Source organism: Nansenia antarctica (assembly GCF_963989245.1).
Source record: "Nansenia antarctica genome assembly, chromosome: 10".
NCBI classification, from domain to species: domain Eukaryota; kingdom Metazoa; phylum Chordata; class Actinopteri; order Argentiniformes; family Microstomatidae; genus Nansenia; species Nansenia antarctica.
In genome coordinates, this window is record NC_137680.1 from 6,057,653 (window position 1) to 6,077,771 (window position 20,119).

The following is a 20,119-nucleotide window of genomic DNA, read 5'->3' on the forward strand; positions in this document are numbered from 1 at the left end:
TTAGAACAACATTTTGTGTAGATGGTGCTTTCTAAATTATTTTATTTTCCAAAACTGGTTTGGAGTCTTTTTTTTTATTTTATTTTTTATATCTCGTGGTTTAGATTATGCTGAGAACAACTGAAAACAGGTTTTGTGTATTTTTCTTGTATTTTGGTTCTCCACTGGCTCATTAATTAATCACAACCTGCAGATAGACCAATCATAGACCAATCACTGGAAATGACGCTTGCGGAAGTTGTCGAACGACGGTAACAGAATTCTATCCAATCGCAGGTCGGAGGTGAGATTTAGGGCGGGATCTAAACTGGTGGGTGGGATTTAGCCACCGTCCATCTTTAGTGTCCTGCCAGATTGACGAAAAGAAAACAAAAATCAGAAGTAAAGAAGACTTTAGGGGATTAGTTTGGCTTGCACTAGACAGAGACCAACGCACAGCCCAAACCCTAGGTAAAGGTCGAAAAGAAACGTGACTCTAGCTGGTTGGGTTGACCCAGTTTCCCTTAATTTTCCTTCAATTACCAGCTAGCTTAAGCTGCTAGCTGACTAGCTGCCATTGTGAATACAGAGGCTAAGTCATCTAGCTAGCTTAGCTGCATCTGTTAGCATCTTTTGCAATAACAAACCAACATGAAAATGTCTACGATGGGTCCAAAAATATGTTTGGAGTCTACAATTTTCATGCATATTCATGCATTTATTAACAATTGCAATGGGATGAGAGATCGAAAGCTAGCTAACCAGCATGTGAATTAGCAAGCTAGTCAATTGTAGCAAAGCTATCTGTCCATTGCTGAACGTTACTGTCATTTCTGGAACTGTTTGCGTTTGATGGAAATACTCGTGTCGCGAATCTAAATAGGGAACACTGTTGGTTGTTAAGTAGTTAAGTAGTTGCATTTTGTTAAAGTCGCAATTGACCTGTAACCATTTAGCTAGTTACCTTGAGGGATGATTTAAAACATCCACCAGACACCGTCCAGTTCATTGTGTGTGTGTGTGTGTGTGTGTGTGTGTGTGCATTGGTAGACTATCTTTTAAATCATCTTTTGTCTCCCCCCTCTCCATGACAGACGGTATGAGGACATTGTCGTAGTAAGCCATGGCTGACAAGAGAAAACTTCAAGGTAGGGTACCAAATCAATCTATGATGAATAAAATCCCTGTGTCTCCACATGAATATTGCTTAGGTTAATGAATTGAATTATCTGAGTTAAGTTATATTGGATAGTAGTATTATATTTGTTATAGTTGATTCTCAGATGAAAGTTGAAAGTATAGAACCTGAAAACAGATTTGGCATTTTGTCTTATTTGCCCCCTTTTCTCCCTCCAGGCGAAATCGACAGATGTTTGAAAAAGGTAGCTGAAGGCGTAGAACAGTTTGAAGATATTTGGCAGAAGGTGAGGACCCGTATACACTGCATCACACGTGTATTGAATGTGTGTGTATTGTGTATGTGTATTGAACTGAATGCAGCATCCTCCAGTCAGAGTCTTTCTGTTTTCCAGCTTCACAATGCAGCCAATGCCAACCAGAAGGAAAAATACGAGGCGGATCTTAAAAAAGAGATTAAAAAACTACAGGTAAGCCTAATTGAGACTGTCTACACTCAACGTTGCACAATAATTGCATGGCTGCTCTGTCTGTGTCCTGTCTACCCACACAGACATAGCTGTGTATCACTGCTGACGTTGTATTTGTGTTTATCCTGCCTCTCTCCAGCGATTAAGGGACCAGATAAAGACATGGGTGGCCTCGAACGAGATCAAAGACAAAAGGCAGCTAGTGGAGAACCGCAAGCTTATAGAGACGGTAATGCACACCGTCATTATCACCTTTCATAGGTAACATTTGTCTTTCATCAATCAACCCCCTTCGTGATCAGTCATCATGAAGGAGGAGATACACGTATATGAAGCTGTCTAAGACTGTTTAGACATAATTGAACACAAGTAAAATGATTGGAATTCACACCGGACATTTGTTAATGATGAAACCGACTGGTCTACCATGTTTACATTTCTCTACCCAGCAAATGGAGCGGTTTAAGGTGGTGGAGCGGGAGACGAAAACAAAGGCATACTCTAAGGAAGGCCTTGGGCTCGCACAGAAAGTAGACCCAGCTCAAAGGGAGAAGGAGGAGATGGGAACGTGGCTAACGGTAACAGCACACTATTTTGTACTTATGCATGGAGGACTGTTTCAGTCAAACCATATTTGACACAAAAAAGGTGAATTTTCCTACTGTTTTACTCACACGGTCTCTCTCCCCCCCCCCCAGAATACGATAGACACTCTAAATATGCAGGTGGACCAGTTCGAGAGTGAGGTCGAGTCTCTGTCGGTTCAAACCAGAAAGAAGAAGGGGGACAAGGAGGTCCGTTTCTTTCCGACTTTTTCTTCATACATGTACTATTGCTGTTGCTGCTGTGTAGTCTTATACTATTACACTGAATAAAATATGTAATGTTAACAATAATGTATAACATAATAAATCATATTCCATATAACTCAGGTTCTGAATATTTGAAAGATTAAAACATTATATTTATTGTCACCAACCTCATGTTTCTTAGGTCTCTCTCAAATGTCACCCGAACAGTTTACTAACCACGTGCCTATTCCCCTTGGCTCTCCCATAGGAGCAGGATCGCATTGAGGAGCTCAAGCGCATGATAGAGAGGCACAGGTACCACATCAGAATGCTGGAAACCATCCTACGCATGCTGGACAACGACTCTGTGCAGGTGGACTGCGTCCAGAAGATCAAGGACGACGTGGATTACTACATCGACTCGTCCCAAGACCCGGACTTTGAGGAGAATGAGTTCCTCTATGATGACCTGGATCTGGAAGACATCCGTGAGTCCAACAGGGATAGCCAGGAGTTCAATGATGACCTCTGAGGGGATTGTGGGTCTGGATTAGGGATGAGAATTGATCAGATGATGATTCCATTATCGATTCTGCTCATCTGTTCGATTCTTTATCAATTCCCTTATTGATTCCTGATACATTTTCTGTGTGGAAAAAGAAATTGGCCTACAAAGTTTTCAGCGTAAACGCAGTTGAAATGATCTTGAGTCTCTGAACACAGTTTATAATCTCTGAACATAACATTTGATCAGATCAAAAGATCTGCTACACCTGCCTGTGTGGATATTTACCCTCATTAATGGTAGCATGGTCAAACAATCTAGCAATACTATCCCTATGGGAACGAGTTCGAAGTTCAAAGTCCGCTCAGGCAAAATAGCCATACTGGGACTTTTTAAACTGTTCATAATATCCCAAATAATGCGGGATAGTTATTTCATGTTATTACACTTACTGCTGAAAACTGTCAGTGTTTTTCCTCTTAGAAACAATAGCATATGCAGTTAGCATCTGTTGACCAGCATAAACGGTTGTGCTTTAAGCAGCAAGCACATCAAAAGACGAAGCTTAATAATAATAAGGGGGTGGCAAATTCCGGTCCTGGAGAGCCACAGTATTAGTGGAATACTGTCTTGTACTCTTCAATGCCTCCCTTTCTCACACATTTGTCTCGTTTGTTCTCTCCCTCACCTACAGCTGCAGCGCTGGTGGCCACGTCTCCTTCGGGCACGGGCTTAGAAGACGAGATGTTCCTCCACTCCAGCAGCACGCCCACCTCTACGACTTCCTCCTCCCCCATCCCTCCATCCCCAGCCACTTGCACTGCTGTAAGTATACCTACCCTCACTGATTGTGTCATTTTGTTTTTGATTTTAAAAAAAATACTGAAATGTGGCAAATACCTTGTTTTTGTCTTCTATAGGAGAATTCAGAGGACGATAAGAAACGGGGACGGTCGACAGACAGTGAAGTTAGTCAGGTAAAAGGATTTCCACTGTCCTGTGTTAGTAGTTGGATGTGAATCTCCTAGTGTCCTGGAGAGCTACTGTGATTGAACGCTTTTGTTCCAGCATAGCACTAACTAACTCAAATAACACACTAAAGGTGTGTTGGTACTTGAATGGATCTAAAGCCAGAACATCCTGTAGCTCTCCGGGACCAAGATTGAACCCCTCTAGCCTAGTACTACTACTAGTCTCATTATGGTCTTTCTATAGCTCAACTTCTGACTGGCTAAATACTATATTGCACTGACGTCTTCCTCTCTGATGCTGTCCATTTCAGTCTCCAGTCAAGAACGGCACCCCCTCCTTATTATCGTCCTTCTCCTCCTCTGCCACGTCTGGATCCTCCTCTTCCTCCTCTTCTCTCGTCTCCATGGCCACCGTCGTCGGGGCCATCCCTGTGGTTCCTGTGGGCAACAGCCTAATAGGAAGCTTCAGCAGCGCTGTCCAACAACACCAGCACCAACAACCTCCACAGCAACAGCAACCCCAGCCACCAAGCCAACAACAGCAGCAGCAGCAACAACCACAACCACCACCTCAAATGAAACCATCGCACCCCTCAAACAGCACCCCCAGCCCACCCAACCATCCCCTCCTCTCAGCCTCCGTAGCGCCGTCTCTCCCTATCCCCATCACACCCAGTTCAGCTGCTCCGATCTCCCAACCCCAGGTCTCATCCGGGCCTTCCCTTACCTCCAGCTTGGGGCTCGGGTTGGGATTGGGTCTGGGCAAAATTGGCATGACGGGGACCAGCAGTGTCAACCAAATGTCTGGTCTGGGTCTGACTGGCATGTCTGCCCCTCTAAACACAATGACGGGTCTCCTGTCTGGGTCCACCCCCGCCCCGTACGCCCAGGCGGCCGCGTCGGGAGGTTTGGGCTTGAGTAACATCACCCAGTCGAGCATCTCGGTCGAGAGCAGCAGCATGACCTCCATTCCCACCTCTGGCTCCAGTGGAGTCACCACCAATGGGGCTGGGGCAGGGATAGGGATGGGGTTGCTGGGGTCGAGCCCAGCACACGGGGGCTCTCTGTCTGGGGGTATCCTGGGTCTGGTCCCTGGGCAGAATGTGGCTCCTGGTCCTCCACAGGTGCCCCTCAGCCCGGTCAGCGCAGCCCCTGGAGGCACTGTGAGCATGATGGGAGGAAACGGAGTATTAGGGGCGATCGGAGGAGGCGTGGGGTCCAACGCTGCCCCCGCCAGACCGCCCAGTGGACTGAAGCAGAACGGAAGCACAAGTATGTTACCTGAGTGTTTACTATACAAGTCATTACTGTGTGTCTGAATGTCTTAAATATTGTGTTGTTTGCAGTTAATATTTGCTCCCTAAAATGTTTTTGTTTGTTTGTTTTTGTTCATACAGCTGATCCGTGGTCCCGGGTTTTGACCCCTCCCTCTCATCGCCCTCCAGGTTACAGTGCTGTAGTGGCAGAGAGCACAGCAGAGTCCGCCCTTAGCACGCCCAGTCAATCACAAAGCAGCCAGCCCTCGTCGCTTACCTCCTCAGCCAGTCAGCCGTGAGTGATTACGTTGTCAAATTAAACTGAAATCTTAACCGTTTGTTTCTGTAATTTTCTAGTGATTTTTCTTGGGACGATATTGTCATGACTGCTTTCTCTCTCTCTCTCTCTCCCACTCCCACCCTCTCTTCTCTCCCCCCCCTCCCACCCTCTCTTCTCTCCCCCCCCTCCCACCCTCTCTTCTCTCCCCCCCTCCCACCCTCTCTTCTCTCCCCTCCCCCTCCCACAGGATGGACAACGGCCCCAGCCTGATCAGTTCGATCACCCTGCCCCCCAGCTCGCCGTCTCCCTCGTTTTCAGACGGCACCCCAGGAGGAGGGAGTCTGCTCAACGGGCCCCACTCCTACACACAGGCCTCTGAGGGCCTCAAGGTGAGGGGAGACAAGAGGATGGAAAAACAGGGTTAGGGTTGAGGGCTGGATTGGGGGTCGTGTAGTTAATTGCTTGATTGGCCAGAAAGTCCGCTCACCTGATTCCCCAGGTGTAAATCAGCCACTTAATAGAAAGGGAAGAGCAGAAGCCAGCAGACAACTGCAGCTCTCCGGTGGTGTGAGACCTCTGAGTTAGATGGGGTGTCTGAAACTGAGGCGTTAGCGTTTGGTTCTTATCCTCCTTTCTGCCCTTCTTCTTCTTCTCTAACCTTATGGCGTGTCCAGTCCTGGTCAGTTGGGAGACCGGGTGAAGACTTTAAAAACAACATTTTGGGTTAGTTTTGGGGTTAAGACTAGAACCTCCACGGCAGCCATTTTGTTAATTTGTGCTTTGACTTTTTTGGGCAGTCAGGATACACCTCTGTGTGTTGTAAGTCTCACACAAGTCTGTCTGGTTTATCACTCTATGATAGGCTCTTACTTTGCCATCGAAACAAATTGCATCACTTGATAGACTTGTACACCCAACAGGCAAACTCCATGGCAACACACAGATTAGTTCGTTTTTAGTAACACAACAGGAAATTATCATCAATTTCTTTCACTGGTTGTACTGGATAAATGTGTTATACTCTAAATCGCTCTTGATTTAATCATCTGCTTAGGTACCCGATCTATTTTGTGTATGAGTATGATAACCTGTCATAACAGTAAAAAATCCCAGTGTAATAACATTGTAATAACAGTAGAATAACCTGTAGAGACCTGCCCCTCTATTCCCCAGCTTCCCACAGACATCCGTCAGATACTGATGGAGACCAGCAGAGTGACAGCGCAGGCAGCAGAGGGGCCGCCAGGGGCCATGGCGACAGCCACTAACACTCGAAAGAGAAAGCAGTGTCAGGTAGAGACCCAGATATATACACACACACACACACACACACACACACACAGCAATATCTACACATGAACACATATGACATCTGACACCTTCCCCCACACGTACACAGCCAAAATACACACAAGTAAATCTGTCAGAAAACATATGGACATACACTCACGTACCCAAAGACATTAGTGTCAAGTAAAACAGGAGTCTGTACTACTGACACCACATTAGGAAAGTAGTGTGAGGTAGCAAACAGCAATGCAGGATTTGGATTTCCCCACAGCGCATGAAGTGTTCTCCATACCAGTGTTGGCTGGCCGTGGGGTTCTAGCTTCCAGCATGAGTGTGTTGTGTCTGAGTGGGGAACAGCTTGGCCGGGGGGCCCTAGTACAAAGCTAATGGGAGCAGCACCTGCATGGCCATAGGGGAGTTGGGTTGAATACTGTGTCGGTCTTCATTAACCCACTGATTGTTTCTGTCTCTGCCCCCCCCTGCTGTTCCTAATTTTCTCCCTCACTCTTTTCTGTCTCATCCTTTCATCGTCCTCCATCCCTCCTCTCTCTCGTTCTGTTCTCCCTCTTCACCCTCACGCCCCTCCTCTTCGTTTCTTAGGCCCCAGAGCCTCTGAGTTCTCTCAAGGCGATGGCAGAGAGAGCGGCACTGGGATCAGCCCTGGACGGAGAGATACCCAACCTGCACCTCACAGACAGAGGTAAGAAGAAACAACGTTTCTGGAGCAGTACATGAGTGGAGCTGGAGCAGTACATGAGTACAATCCACTTTCAGACAGAATAGATTGAATTCCCCTCCTCAGCCTTTAGCTTAACCTCACCCCTTCTCCTTCTCCTCCTCCTGCCTCTCCTCCAGACATCTTCTCTGGTTCGTCTGCGGCCCCCGGCACTCCAGCGGCTCCCCAACCATCGCTGTCGGAGGTTAGCATCCCCCCCTCCCTGGGGGTGTGCCCCCTGGGTCCCACGCCCCTCTCCAAAGACCAGGTGTACCAGCAAGCCATGCAGGAGTCCGCGTGGACACACATGCCACACCCCTCTGACTCTGAGAGGATCAGGTAAAGGAACATCAGCCTATTGTGGATGCCAGGAATTCTATTCTCAACCTTAAGCTATGTTGACCCCATGATTTAGTGTTTGATACAAATGATATACCTTTACCTGTGCCCTCCCCCCACTTGCAGGCAGTACCTTATGAGGAACCCGTGTCCCACCCTGCCTTTCCACCACCAAATGCCCCCCCACCATTCTGACTCCATTGAGTTCTACCAGAGACTGTCAACAGAGACTCTTTTCTTCATCTTCTACTACCTAGAGGTGACACACACACACACACACTCTCTCTCAAACTGTCAAAAAACAAATGCCCCTATGCCCCTCAAAAGGTCCCTCTCCCTAACCTGTACTCCCTCTCTCTCTCCCCTACCTCTCAGGGCACTAAAGCTCAGTATCTGTCTGCAAAGGCTCTGAAGAAGCAGTCGTGGAGATTCCACACCAAGTACATGATGTGGTTCCAGAGGCATGAGGAACCCAAGACCATCACTGATGAGTTTGAACAGGTACAAGTTGACTTGATTTGTTTCACAAGGGGAAAATTCTGCTAACAAAGCTATTGTGTGCATGTGTATTTAATACCATTCTTCATAACATTCCATGCTTTACAATGAGCCCGTCCTCCAATTTCTACCTCTCTCATCGCCTGCGTTCATACAAGCCTGTAACTTCAAACATATGAATATTCAATAGACACCAGCTAAATACAGTAAAGCTTACATATACACTCACAGAACACTTTATTAGGAACACTATACTAATACTGGGTAGGGCCCTAGACTCTCAAAACAGCCTCAATTCCTTGGTGTTGGAAACATTCCTTTGAGATTCATCTGGTCCATGATGACCTGATTGCATCACGCAATTCCTGCAAAGATTTTTCAGGTGCACTTTCAGGCTGTGAATCTCCCGTTCTACCACATCTCAAAGGTGTTCTATTGGATTCAGATCCGGTGACTGGGAAGGTTCACTGAAGTCATGTTGCCATGTTCAAGAAACCAGTTTGAGACACCTTTTGCTTTGTGACATTAGAGCATCATCATGCTGGAGGGAGCCGTTAGAAGATGGGTAAATTGTGGCCATGAAGGGATGCACATGGTCAACAACAACAACACTCAAATAGGCTGTGGCATTCAAGCGATGATTGATTGGTATTAACAGGCCCAAAGTGTGCCAAGAAAAACATTCCCCACACACCATTACACCACCTCAGACTGTACAGGGTGTTCCTAATAATAGTGGTGGTCTAGTGGATAGTGAGTTGGACTTGTGATCAGAAGGTTGTGAGTTCAAATCCCGTTGTGAGTTCAAATCCCGCCTGAAGCCACACCACTACTAGTGTGCCCTTGGGTAAGGCACTTAGCCCTCAGTTACTCCAGGGGGAATGTCCCTGTAATTCGTAATTGTAAGTCGCTTTGGATAAAAGCGTCTTCTAAATGGCAAAATTATTTATTATTAAATTATTAATAAAGTGTTCAGTGAGTGTATGTAGATTTTGAGAGGTCGCTCGTGAGTGATTCAACTTGTATGTATGTTCTTCCTCCGCCAGGGCACTTATATATACTTTGACTATGAAAAATGGGGCCAGAGGAAGAAGGAGGGGTTCACCTTCGAGTACAGGTACCTAGAAGACCGAGACCTGCAGTGACGGGCGGACGGAGGGACGGAGAAAGGAAGAGAGGGGAAAACGTGCTGCTGTTGACATTCCGAGACTGAACTCCATACTGTGGATAGAGATTGTGATGTGTAGTAGAGCCTTTCTCCTAAACAGGAGGCTGGTGTCCGTATAGGCTGCAGCCTCGAATGACACACTAATACCCGGTGTCGTGTACTACTTCTGACCAGAGCCACTGATGACAAGTAGTGCACTATACGGGGCAATAGGGTGTCATTTTGAGATTTGCATTTGTGCCTGTCTGTGTGCGCACTCAGTATGTGGCATTAGGAAAAGCTACCCCATGCATGTTCCTCATGTTATGTTTTTTGTTTTATTTTTTCCGTTTCGACAAGAAATCTGTACCACCCCACCCACCCAACTGGAGTCTGGAAGCCTTTCACAAAACAAAAACACAAACAATGGGTTGATTCGGTTGTAAAATACCATGTAACGTGTGGTTTAGAATGGGAAAAGTACAGTGGACATTAAGGCATGGTGTCTAGGAGCTGCCCCCCCTTAAGACCCTATGATGCCTGTTGAATATGGTCACTATTAGAGATAGTGAGCAATTGTTTTATTGATAATGTATTTGTCAATAAAACACTGATTGAGAATGACCACAGGGCCTCTCCCTGTGACAGGGAAAGAGAGTCCGTATTGGACATGGATTAAATTGCTATGCAATTGAACTGGTCTCTGCCTCCCTCTCTCTTTATAAATAAAATATTTTAAAGTTAAACTGTAAGAGAAAACTCATCATTGTTGGGGCATTTCATTATGTTTGTGATATCAATAAAGAAGCTGAGAGGTTATTGAGAAATGAGTCTGCCTGACAGTGTTGATTTATGTACCATGAAGCAGCTAACAATTGCCCACAAAGCTGTTGCCTACCTGTAAAAGGATGTGGACAGTAGAAATAGGACTCCTCAGAAGTCAGTGTCCATTATGTTCAGTGTATAGCCAGTTTCATCCTCTTGAATCTGTGAAACTGCCTCAGTTGTGTTCTTTGAAGCACTGCTCAATCGCTCTCTTTATAAAGACCCTCGTTTGGTTAAAGTTTGTTTGGGGCAACATCAACTTAAGGCTCCATTCCTTTCCTGATTCCTCTACTCAAAGCTTCATCCTCAAATTTCACAACCAAGTTCAATTTACCACCTGTTTAATTTAAAGTGAAGAAACTGCATACAGTAATGAAACATCTGTTTACTGATGATACACGTTGTTTACATATGGAATATGAAGCATGTATCTAGTCAATCATTGTTAAGAAAACTAAACCAGCTCTGAAAAACCTGGTGGTGAATTTAACCTGGTTGATAACCTGTGTATGATTTAAGAAACATGTTAATCATGTGCATTTTCCAGTTATTTTGTTTATATAGCTTTGTCGCCCCTGGGAACACGTTAATGACAGGAGTTCTATTTCAGAAGGGGAGAGAGGTTATTGGAAAGGAAAGGAGAGCAACGTTATGAGAGATTTGCCTTTTATAAATTCTATTTTTGGGCTTTTGAGAAAGGGAAGGATGGACATAATCGCTGAAATGTGAATTTCTTTAAATAAAATAAATATTTACAGGTTGTTTTCTCATGAAGTTGTCATGGTTCTGCATGGGAGATGTCATAATGTGGGATTAAAACAGAGGATTGTAAACTTTCAATAAAATACTTTTCAGAAATTACATGAATTCTACTTGTCGTAAAGAAAATTGGTAGATAAATAATCATGGTCAATGCATGTAGGCTACAGCCATTTCCACTGTACATCGTTCTCCCCTAAATAATCATGCCCCTCCTACACATTACATTTGAATTGACCATGTTCTGACCACATTGTGCTCAACGCAACACTCAAGGGTGAGTTTGTCGGTAGCTTTGTAACACTAAGACCATTGTTTGTTCATCTTCAAAGCTTTCTTGATACTCGTCCCTAAACATTTCCCCAATGGGCAAGAGGTTGAGATCAACCAAACAATCACAAATCATGTGTACCTTTAGGGTATCTGTAAACAAGCAGTTCAGGGAGCTGCTTTCAACATAGAAACACTCAACAAAGCCCAGGATTGCATTGTTGTCCAAAGGTGCGTAGAACTCCAATCAGTAATCATGCCCCATGCCCTGTATCTATCGAAACATTAACCTGGGCATACCCCCACGTGTTCAAAGATATTGTTGGTCCAGTGCACCCATTTAGGTCAATGTGTGGTTCAAACCCTGGCAGAGAGGAGTACTTCGTTGACTCCACCAGCTCCAGCGAAGTCAAGTCTCCTCACAGCGGCGGGCCGTTGCTCTGGTCAATGAGACAGAGAGGTTGGGCTGGGAAATTCGCCAAACTGTGCCTCAGCCAAATTCGCCAAACTGTGTGGTTCAGTCTGTGGAGGAGTGAGTCAAACAGCAAAACCATTTCATTATCCCTTTAGCACACATGATTAGGTCCTAGATATGACTAGACACGATTAGGTCCTGACAAGAGATATTCATGTAACTCAGACGTATGCACTATGGGAGATCTGCATTTCTGAAGGCATTCTTCTTTCCCCGTAGTCAATAGACTAGAGTAGACTTAGTAGAGTGGAGGAATGAAAACCAGCAGTGCAGCAGACCTCAATGCATATCTTGGTCCTATGTGGCTCAGTTGGTAGAGCATTGCAGCAAGCTACCATGCAAGGTGCCGGCCCGCTCGTTGGGAGCAATTTGGGGTTCGGTGTCTTGCCCAAGGACACCTTGACATGTGGACAGGAAATCGAACAGCCAACCTTACGATCATTAGACACCGGCTCTACCTCCTGAGCCACAGCCGCCCCATGGGGGGCGGGACCATATATACTGAAAATTGTATCCACTCACTGCAATGTAAGTCGCTTTGGATAAAAGTGTCAGCTAAACGGCATATATTATATCTATCTACTACAGTGTTTCACCAACCTGTGGGTCTCGATCTCTCTCCTGCTTTGGAACTCGATGCCTCTTCTTCTTTGGTCCGGCTGTGGATTGGAATGGGACAGAAGGAGAGGAGCCTGGGAGGCCGTTCAGGCGATCATCTTCTGCTCCAGGAGCAGCAGAGTCTAAGTGGGCAGCAGACTCATCCTGAAACAACAACATAAGTTGTACTTCTCTCCATCATCTATATGTTACGGTACATGTGGGAACACTAGGGTTAGGGTTAGGTACTAGGGTGCTACGGTTAGGGTTAGGGTTAGGCATGCCAGCATGTACCAAGTCGACGTAGCACCTAACCCTAACCCTAGTTTTCCCACATGTACCGTAACATATATACCATCATTACAGAGCAAATTGTAGATGACTGCACAGGGCAAGAATAACACCCATATTATGATTATTAACCAAGTAAAATATACATTGTAAGTATGTACAGTATGCCGTACACAATCAACTGTAGGGGTAGTGGTGGTCTAGTGGATAGTGAGTTGGACTTGTGATCGGAAGGTTGTGAGTTCAAATCCCGCCTGAAGCCACACCACTACTAGTGTGCCCTTGGGTAAGGCACTTAGCCCTCAGTTACTCCAGGGGGAATGTCCCTGTAATTCGTAATTGTAAGTCGCTTTGGATAAAAGCGTCTGCTAAATGGCAAAATTCTTTTCACAGGAATGCACCACAGTAAAATGCTGGATGTCATTACTTTGGAGATGCACATCATGGTGTTTTTGATGGTGTCCCCATATGAAAATGCCTTTAATTGATCAAAAATGTAATTCTAACCTCAAGTAATATGGTGAGCTGTGCATTTCTGTATTCATCCCCATGGGCATCAAGGGTCTTCATTAGAAACCTACAGTACAAAGTGGAGGTATGATGACATGGGTTGAGGACACTGAGACACACACACACACACACACACACACACACACACACACACACACACACACACACCAAAGGCAGGAAATACTGCATTTACAGACATAATTCACCTTCTCTCTTTCTTCATGCGACGCGTTAGTCTTTGAACTTGGTGAAGGCGACCAAGGATCCTCTCGTTCACCTGAATAAATGGCGAAAGATCAATTTAGCATTCATAATATGTCATTTTAGTTTATCTAATGTGTGTCAACACAAAACATGTTCCTGGTGCTGTATTTCTACCACAAGCACAGCACAATGAGCAAGTTAGACTCATTGCAATGTGACTTCATAGAACTACATACACACAAGCAAATCCCACTCACTCACTCTCACCTGTTCAATCTCTTTACACCTCTTGTTCAGAGCCAAGTACTTTCTTTTCTCCAGCTCTCTCCTCTCCTCTTCCTCCTCTGGCCCCGGTCCTGACCCTGGCCCTCCTCTGCTCTCGAGCAGCTCACTGTCCCCAGAGCCCAGCTCCACCTGAGAACAATAATAATTAGGGGTGGGCATCGACGATCGATAATTGATCGATAAGGATCTTGGTCGATCACAAAATAAAACATTTGGTCGATCACAAAAATAAATAAAAATAATTATCGATCGTCGATGACCACCCCTAATAATAATGATACTGTTGTTAATTGACTACAAATAACAACAGAATCAACTCTAAAATAAGTTCCAACCAATGAATTTAGGAACCCTGGCTGGAACCCTGCCGGGTCTGGATCCATGCTTACCTCCCCTGGGCCCATCTCCACCCCACCAGGCTCCAGCTCTGCCTCCAGGATGTGTCCTCCAAAGAGAGGCGGCAGGGCCAGACCAGAGAAATCCTCCATCATCTGAGAGGAAAAGGTGAGATGAATGAATGAATGAATGAATTAATGAATGGTCTTTATTGTCATTGATATAGTACAGGTACCAAACAACGAAATTTGGGAGGGGGGGCTCCCCTGGTGCTAGGAAAAAAATACTAAAAACAAGAAGGGAAAAGAGCTGGTTGACATAAATAAATGCTATGTACACTATCCACTATACTATACTATACAAATAAAACACTGTGCTGTACTCTATGCTATGCTATAAATATCCTAACATTTCCTATCTTCCTAGATGGGGCGGGGACGAATTACACGAATAAATCACAGAGCCAAAACACTGTTGTTCAATGGTTCAAGTCGGATTGGCAGCAATTCAAAGACAGAATGCAACGGTCACTGATCACTGCAATAAGTTGATGAATACATCGAAATCACTACACACTTCCTTAGCAGCCTATGATACTGTTGTGGATACGTTTTGGGCATTTTACAAAACTCATAATGTTAGCTAGCATTAGCATATCAAATGTACCCAAATATAATTTCCAGATAGCTACTCTCAACCACCAATGCGACTGTTAAGGTGAACGTTATATACTTACGGATGGTAAACAACTGTACTGTAATGTCTCTTTCCAACACTATTTCACTCTCGAAAGAATCAAACATGCGCAGCGATAATATGCAACGATTCACTACTGGCTATCCCATCCGGAGCGTCTAAAGTGACAGTTATACAATGCGACTTACCCCATCCATTTGCTGCAGAGATCAATGAATCACTGGTGATTTCACCCTCTCTAACGGGCCCCTTTTTGTGTTGTCGCAGAGGGTCGCTATCATTATGCGTCACTATTTTGTATCAACTACAACTCCCATGTTTCCCCACTGGATAAAACTACAGCTGACAACATGGCAGGTTCGTGAGTATTTGTCAATATTCATAGCAGGCTAGCTGTCTCTCTTTTTAGATGTAATTCATATTGCTAGCTAACATTTGTAAGTTGATAGTTTGAGAGTATGAATAGTTAGATCTAGACACTCTAATACAGTCTTAATTTTCGCAGGAATATGTTTATTTACCTCGCCAAACCAATGATGTGACCTTGGCCAGCAGTTAGCTAGCGGCTAAATGTTATGGTGTTTTGGGGTGGGCATAATTCCCAGAACTAAACGTTATGACACGTAATTTATTTATTATTACAATGTATTACCATCTGTGCATCGTGAAACCTTCATGATCAATGTCCTTTTTCTTATTTCTCTTTGAATGGATACATGTTGATTGAGCTTAACAACATTAGCTGGAACCTTCTATTCCATTACAGCAATTAAATTATCTCTTATCAACAGATAATATAATAAGTCTATTATAAACAGACGCAGAATATAGGATCTATTGTTAATAGTATTCATAATCATAATCTATGTTTCCCCCCACTGGTCAGCTATATGGTTCAACCACTGCACTACAGATAGCCAAATGCATCTAATAGTGTGTGTCTGCTTGCCTTCCCTATATGAAGCTTAATTGCTTGTTTGATTGTCTGTCTCATATCAGCTTTTGGAGCCTTCCTGAAGAATGCATGGAATAAAGAGCCAGTGATATTTGCCTCCTGCGCACTTGGGCTTCTAGGTCAGTATTGTACATGTACAATGTGTATATGTATACACACACATATATATACATTATATACACATATATATGTATATAAAGAAGAGAGGTTCTGGATTGCACCCTGATCCATTCAAATACGTTTTATTTGCTGATGCGTTTCGGAGCAAAATGTCACAAGCTGAACACAGAATACAAGAACAATTGCAATTGTGTTTGCCTTGTCATATTTTATACTGTGTTGTTGTCTTTATGCTTTATGCTGTTGTATTTATGCTTTAACATAGCAGCTTGCTCTGAAACACACACACACACACACACACACACACACACACACACACACACACACTACAACTGCAATTTAAAAACACTCCAGCACTTGTCATTAATTATTTCTTAATTCCACCTTACACAATAATGATTCTGTAACCTTACAACTGTATGAAATGATAGATACCTAACACACACACACACACACACACACACACCATTGTCATTTATCAATATTGTCCATGTGTGAGATATCATTAGGCTAATCATCCCTGTATTCCTCCCCAGCTGTTGCGATCCCATTCGTCAGTCCCTACACAAAGTATTCAGGAATGATGAATGCAGCCGTGCCGTACAACTACCCAGGTAAATACCCGCTCATTCTTAACAGATTGTTCAGCGGTATAAAGTTAGAACAGCAATGGTATCTGCCCATAACAGTCCATTTGAGGAGTACAGACATGCCGCATAATGCTGTTAGTTTCTGACTAATAGAGGATGTTGCAAATGGCTACTTATTCCATCCTCATCATTTGCAGTATTGTGGAATGACAGACATTCCGATAAAACTCACTTCTTAAACATATTATGGACAAAACAAAAAGTCTGGCCCAGGAGTTCGATTCCGGCCGGGGACATATCCTGCATGTCATCCCTCCTCTCTCTCTCACCCATCCTTCCTGTCTAAATCTCTACTATATCTGTCAATAAAAAGAAAAATCTGAGAAAATATGAAAAAAATAACTTGGCATAAATGGCTGAATCTTTCCTCTCCCCCTCTCTCCCTCAGTCCCAGTGAGAGACGATGGTAATATGCCAGACGTGCCCAGACACCCAAGGGACGCCCAAGGACAAAACCTGGACTGGATAAAAAAACTTTGACTTTGACATTCCCTGGTGTTCCTGTCTTTCTGTATAGCTGCTTCTCTGTCGATGGCCCTCAATAAAGATTCTCTATTTAATACTACTGTTGTTGCTCTGGGGTTTGTCGTCGGGATGTTGTTATTTGTCTATGATATTGTCAATGATATAAATGAAATAGTCCACGGTTCTTGTTTTGAGATCTTATGTATTGGCTTCAAGAGGTTGACATGTTCATTGTTTGCATGTTGAATGAATGGACTTTATTTGTCATTGCTATAGTACAGGTACCAAACAACGAAATTTAGGAGGGGTGGCTCCCCTGGTGTTAGGAAAGGGAAAAGAAAAAAAACTTTTTAAAAAATCACAAGAAGGGAAGGAGCTGTTTTCTTCTGAGAAACCCCCAAAACACCAAATATTTGTTGACTACTAACTCCTGTGAAATGGTTAGGCTGTTCAGTTTGGTGTGCAACCAAATGTTCTCAATTAAAATAATAGATGTATAGTGATTAACATGTTTATTTTAGTTTTCATCTTGAGAAAAAAAAAATACAATGAGAGTGGTATAAGGAATTTGTGAACAATAAAGTCAGCACACTATCCATCGACTTAGTCTAAAATACCGTGACCAATGGATGACAGGGCTGTATTCAAGATTACAATGTTTGAGAAAAGCTCTTCGCAGATGTGTCGTCTACCTTCAGTGATTTGACTGTAATAATAACCTTTATTTACCAGCAGTCATCTGATCCAACATCTATACGCTGTCGAAACTACTGGACAGTATTTTTTTTATTTTTATGTAGCTGTCCATAGCATACAACAGAGTTCTGAATGGAATTCCAGAACTCTGAATGGAATTCCAGAACTGTTCAGAAACATAAAACTCTTGAACACAACCATAGTCCTTCACCAATACTTCCTCTATGAGGCAAGGTCAGCTCAGGACAATGAGAGCATCATATCAACTACCTGCAGATCAGCCCTACGGCAGAAGTAGATTGATGATCACACTTACTAGACAGACCTGAGATCTGTAAATAGATATACAGTAGATAAAACCAGTTTCAAGATGAGAAAACAAAGTTCAAAGTTCACACAACCCAAAATAAAATTAAAAACAGAAAAGAAGACCAGTAGTTTGCATTGTTTTCCTTCTATCGTTTGTTCTAAAGGCATCCTCATTTTCAAGAACGTCTTAAATATGAAGTAATTTTTACCAGCATGTTAGATTTCTTATTTATATATTTTTTTATATAGCTGGAGCTAGTTTCCATAGCTGCATATTTTGACATTGAGGTTAGGAACAGTGGGCCAATTGCTGCCAACTTTGACAGGGGGATGATTGCAGGATGATCACTTGTTAAACCAGGGTAGGTTCCAATTCTCTACCCTTCACCTAGAAGTGTGCACTCATGCACTTCCCCTCATGCATTTAAAAACATTGGATTATTAGTGCAATCATGGCTAGAGAGAGTTTCCACCTATTCCTTACACCTGTCCATTCTTTTAAATCCAAGTGCACACTTCAAAAGAAGGATAGAGAATTGGAACTCAACCCTGGTTTAACAAATGTTCATCCCACGATTAACCCCTGTCAAGGTTGGCAGCAATTGGCCCAGTGAAGATCAAAATATGTGACACGGTCTGGTAAAAAGGTCTGTATGCCGGCAAGTCTCACATGACCAAAAAGCAAAAAAAATGTTTTGTATATTACGAAAGTTTAAGTGTTGAAGAGCCCACTCAATATAACAAACAACAGTTTTAGGATCACTAAATACTTGGATTGGATTCACTGTAAGTGTGTGTATGTATGTATTCGTCTGCCGGCTACTGGGTTAGTGATAACTTAAGTTTTAGAACATGTTCAAAAGAAAGGATTGTGTGATCATCTAATTATGTGTAGTTACCGGTATGTGTTTTTAGCATGTTGATGTTCTATCAGCATGTTATGATGTGCTAAACATGCAGTTAGATATTTTTATAACGCGTCCATTTTGATTCAGAGCAATTTTCTCCGGTATTTGGTTTGAGGTGTACCAACATTCAAATAAACATATCTTCTTCAACTAAGTGTAATCTGCATATTCATGTTTCATATTCTGTAAAAAAAAAAACTTGCCCTACTTGAAGACTTTTTCACCAGACCCTGTCACATAATATGTTAAGGCAAAAACAAGGCAAATATAGAGTTATACAAGATCAAATACACATTTTGTACAAATATCAGTAATGTGTGATTTCACTATAATAATTATAAACATTATAAAGATTATTACTGAGTGTTAAAATTGTCATTGAAAAAAAAAAAAAAACAGAGGAGAAAGTTAGTATGATTTGTTAAAAAATTAACATGAACAGGAACATTGACAAGACCTTAAAATGTACACTACAGTAATCAGAATAAAGAACATACAAATAATCTCAATTCATTTCCCCACATCCCACATTTCCACGAAAACCCTATATTCTCCACTCCAGTTGGCTAGACGACAGATCTATAGGGCTACTTGAACAGAAAGTGAGAGAAAATACTACTTTGTACATCTAGTTTACCATCAACACTTGCTCACACACTTCTCAACTTTCCAAATACTTTCTTCAAAACTTTCAAAATGACACAATCCTATCATCAGCCTTGGTCTTGACACCCTTCTACAAGGTTCTCTACAGTTTGCATCTGGTAAACGTGCAGCTAAAATCAGCAAGATGTTAATAATCTCTTGGCTCTTTAATTCTTTAGAAATTAATTGAGGGACACTATGAAACTTAAAGACGAGAGCTGAGATCCATCATAGTTTATACTTTTATCCCTCAACACAATGCCAATTTCTTTAACCTTCCTTTTTCAAGCGAAAAAGCATCATCCAAATCCTCAACTGTAACTTTCTACTAACCCCCTCTAGCAACATCATTCTGTTGACCACAGGGCTGAGAGTTTCTTTCTCTGAACTCAAAAAACCAAACAAACAGTGATATCAATAATTTTCTTCACACATCATTGTCATTGACAATATCTAGTTTTGTAAACAAGGGACATTTCTAACTTGTATTTTGAGTATGTTAAGAAAAATAATCTCAGTCTATTGGGCCTAATGTTGCCTGAATCTGTTCAACTGCTTCATAATGCACTAATATCAAGTAATTATTAGCAACAATCTACATTCGAAATGAACTGTCTTTATAAATTCATCAGATTAATTCTCTCATCAGATAGATGGCTATCATTTAATGTACAAATAATACAGCACATTAATACTAATTGCAAATCTAATGGTGTTTCACGTTCTACCCATCTTTAGAGTTGGT

General features: G+C 42.9%; 3 protein-coding genes across 3 annotated transcripts; 2 read left to right on the forward strand and 1 right to left on the reverse strand.

The window, feature by feature from the left end:
- The first annotated feature begins 318 nt into the window (after positions 1–318).
- Positions 319–9,391, forward strand: cnot3a (CCR4-NOT transcription complex, subunit 3a). The gene is made up of 19 exons (XM_080540190.1): positions 319–450; positions 1,074–1,127; positions 1,336–1,403; positions 1,512–1,586; positions 1,726–1,815; positions 2,036–2,164; positions 2,285–2,380; positions 2,652–2,865; positions 3,577–3,707; positions 3,803–3,859; positions 4,165–5,125; positions 5,251–5,404; positions 5,637–5,778; positions 6,563–6,682; positions 7,280–7,379; positions 7,535–7,733; positions 7,860–7,992; positions 8,109–8,234; positions 9,278–9,391. Exons 2-19 carry the CDS (start codon positions 1,103–1,105, stop codon positions 9,374–9,376), a joined length of 2,919 nt encoding a protein of 972 aa, XP_080396316.1. The 5' UTR covers positions 319–450; positions 1,074–1,102; the 3' UTR covers positions 9,377–9,391.
- Positions 9,392–11,662: 2,271 nt separating this feature from the next.
- Positions 11,663–14,085, reverse strand: tfpt (TCF3 (E2A) fusion partner; the record flags this gene model as incomplete). The annotated part of the gene is made up of 6 exons (XM_080540233.1): positions 11,663–11,754; positions 12,308–12,469; positions 13,103–13,172; positions 13,312–13,382; positions 13,577–13,723; positions 13,984–14,085. The coding sequence occupies 6 exons, from the start codon at positions 14,083–14,085 to the stop codon at positions 11,677–11,679; spliced, it is 630 nt and encodes a 209-aa protein (XP_080396359.1). The 3' UTR covers positions 11,663–11,676.
- Positions 14,086–14,968: 883 nt separating this feature from the next.
- On the forward strand, positions 14,969–16,983 carry ndufa3 (NADH:ubiquinone oxidoreductase subunit A3). The gene is made up of 4 exons (XM_080540248.1): positions 14,969–14,983; positions 15,626–15,700; positions 16,238–16,315; positions 16,740–16,983. The coding sequence occupies exons 1-4, from the start codon at positions 14,977–14,979 to the stop codon at positions 16,829–16,831; spliced, it is 252 nt and encodes an 83-aa protein (XP_080396374.1). The 5' UTR covers positions 14,969–14,976; the 3' UTR covers positions 16,832–16,983.
- The last annotated feature ends 3,136 nt before the right edge of the window (positions 16,984–20,119 follow it).

Excerpts from the sequence above, each read along its gene's own strand:
- cnot3a (XM_080540190.1), top strand. The coding sequence starts at position 1,103 with ATGGCTGACAAGAGAAAACTTCAAG. Across the intron at positions 3,708-3,802 it reads CCCCAGCCACTTGCACTGCT|GAGAATTCAGAGGACGATAA; the intron begins GTAAGTATACCT and ends TGTCTTCTATAG. Across the intron at positions 7,380-7,534 it reads CCTGCACCTCACAGACAGAG|ACATCTTCTCTGGTTCGTCT; the intron begins GTAAGAAGAAAC and ends CCTCTCCTCCAG.
- ndufa3 (XM_080540248.1), top strand. Across the intron at positions 15,701-16,237 it reads CTGCGCACTTGGGCTTCTAG|CTGTTGCGATCCCATTCGTC; the intron begins GTCAGTATTGTA and ends ATTCCTCCCCAG. Across the intron at positions 16,316-16,739 it reads CGTGCCGTACAACTACCCAG|TCCCAGTGAGAGACGATGGT; the intron begins GTAAATACCCGC and ends TCTCTCCCTCAG.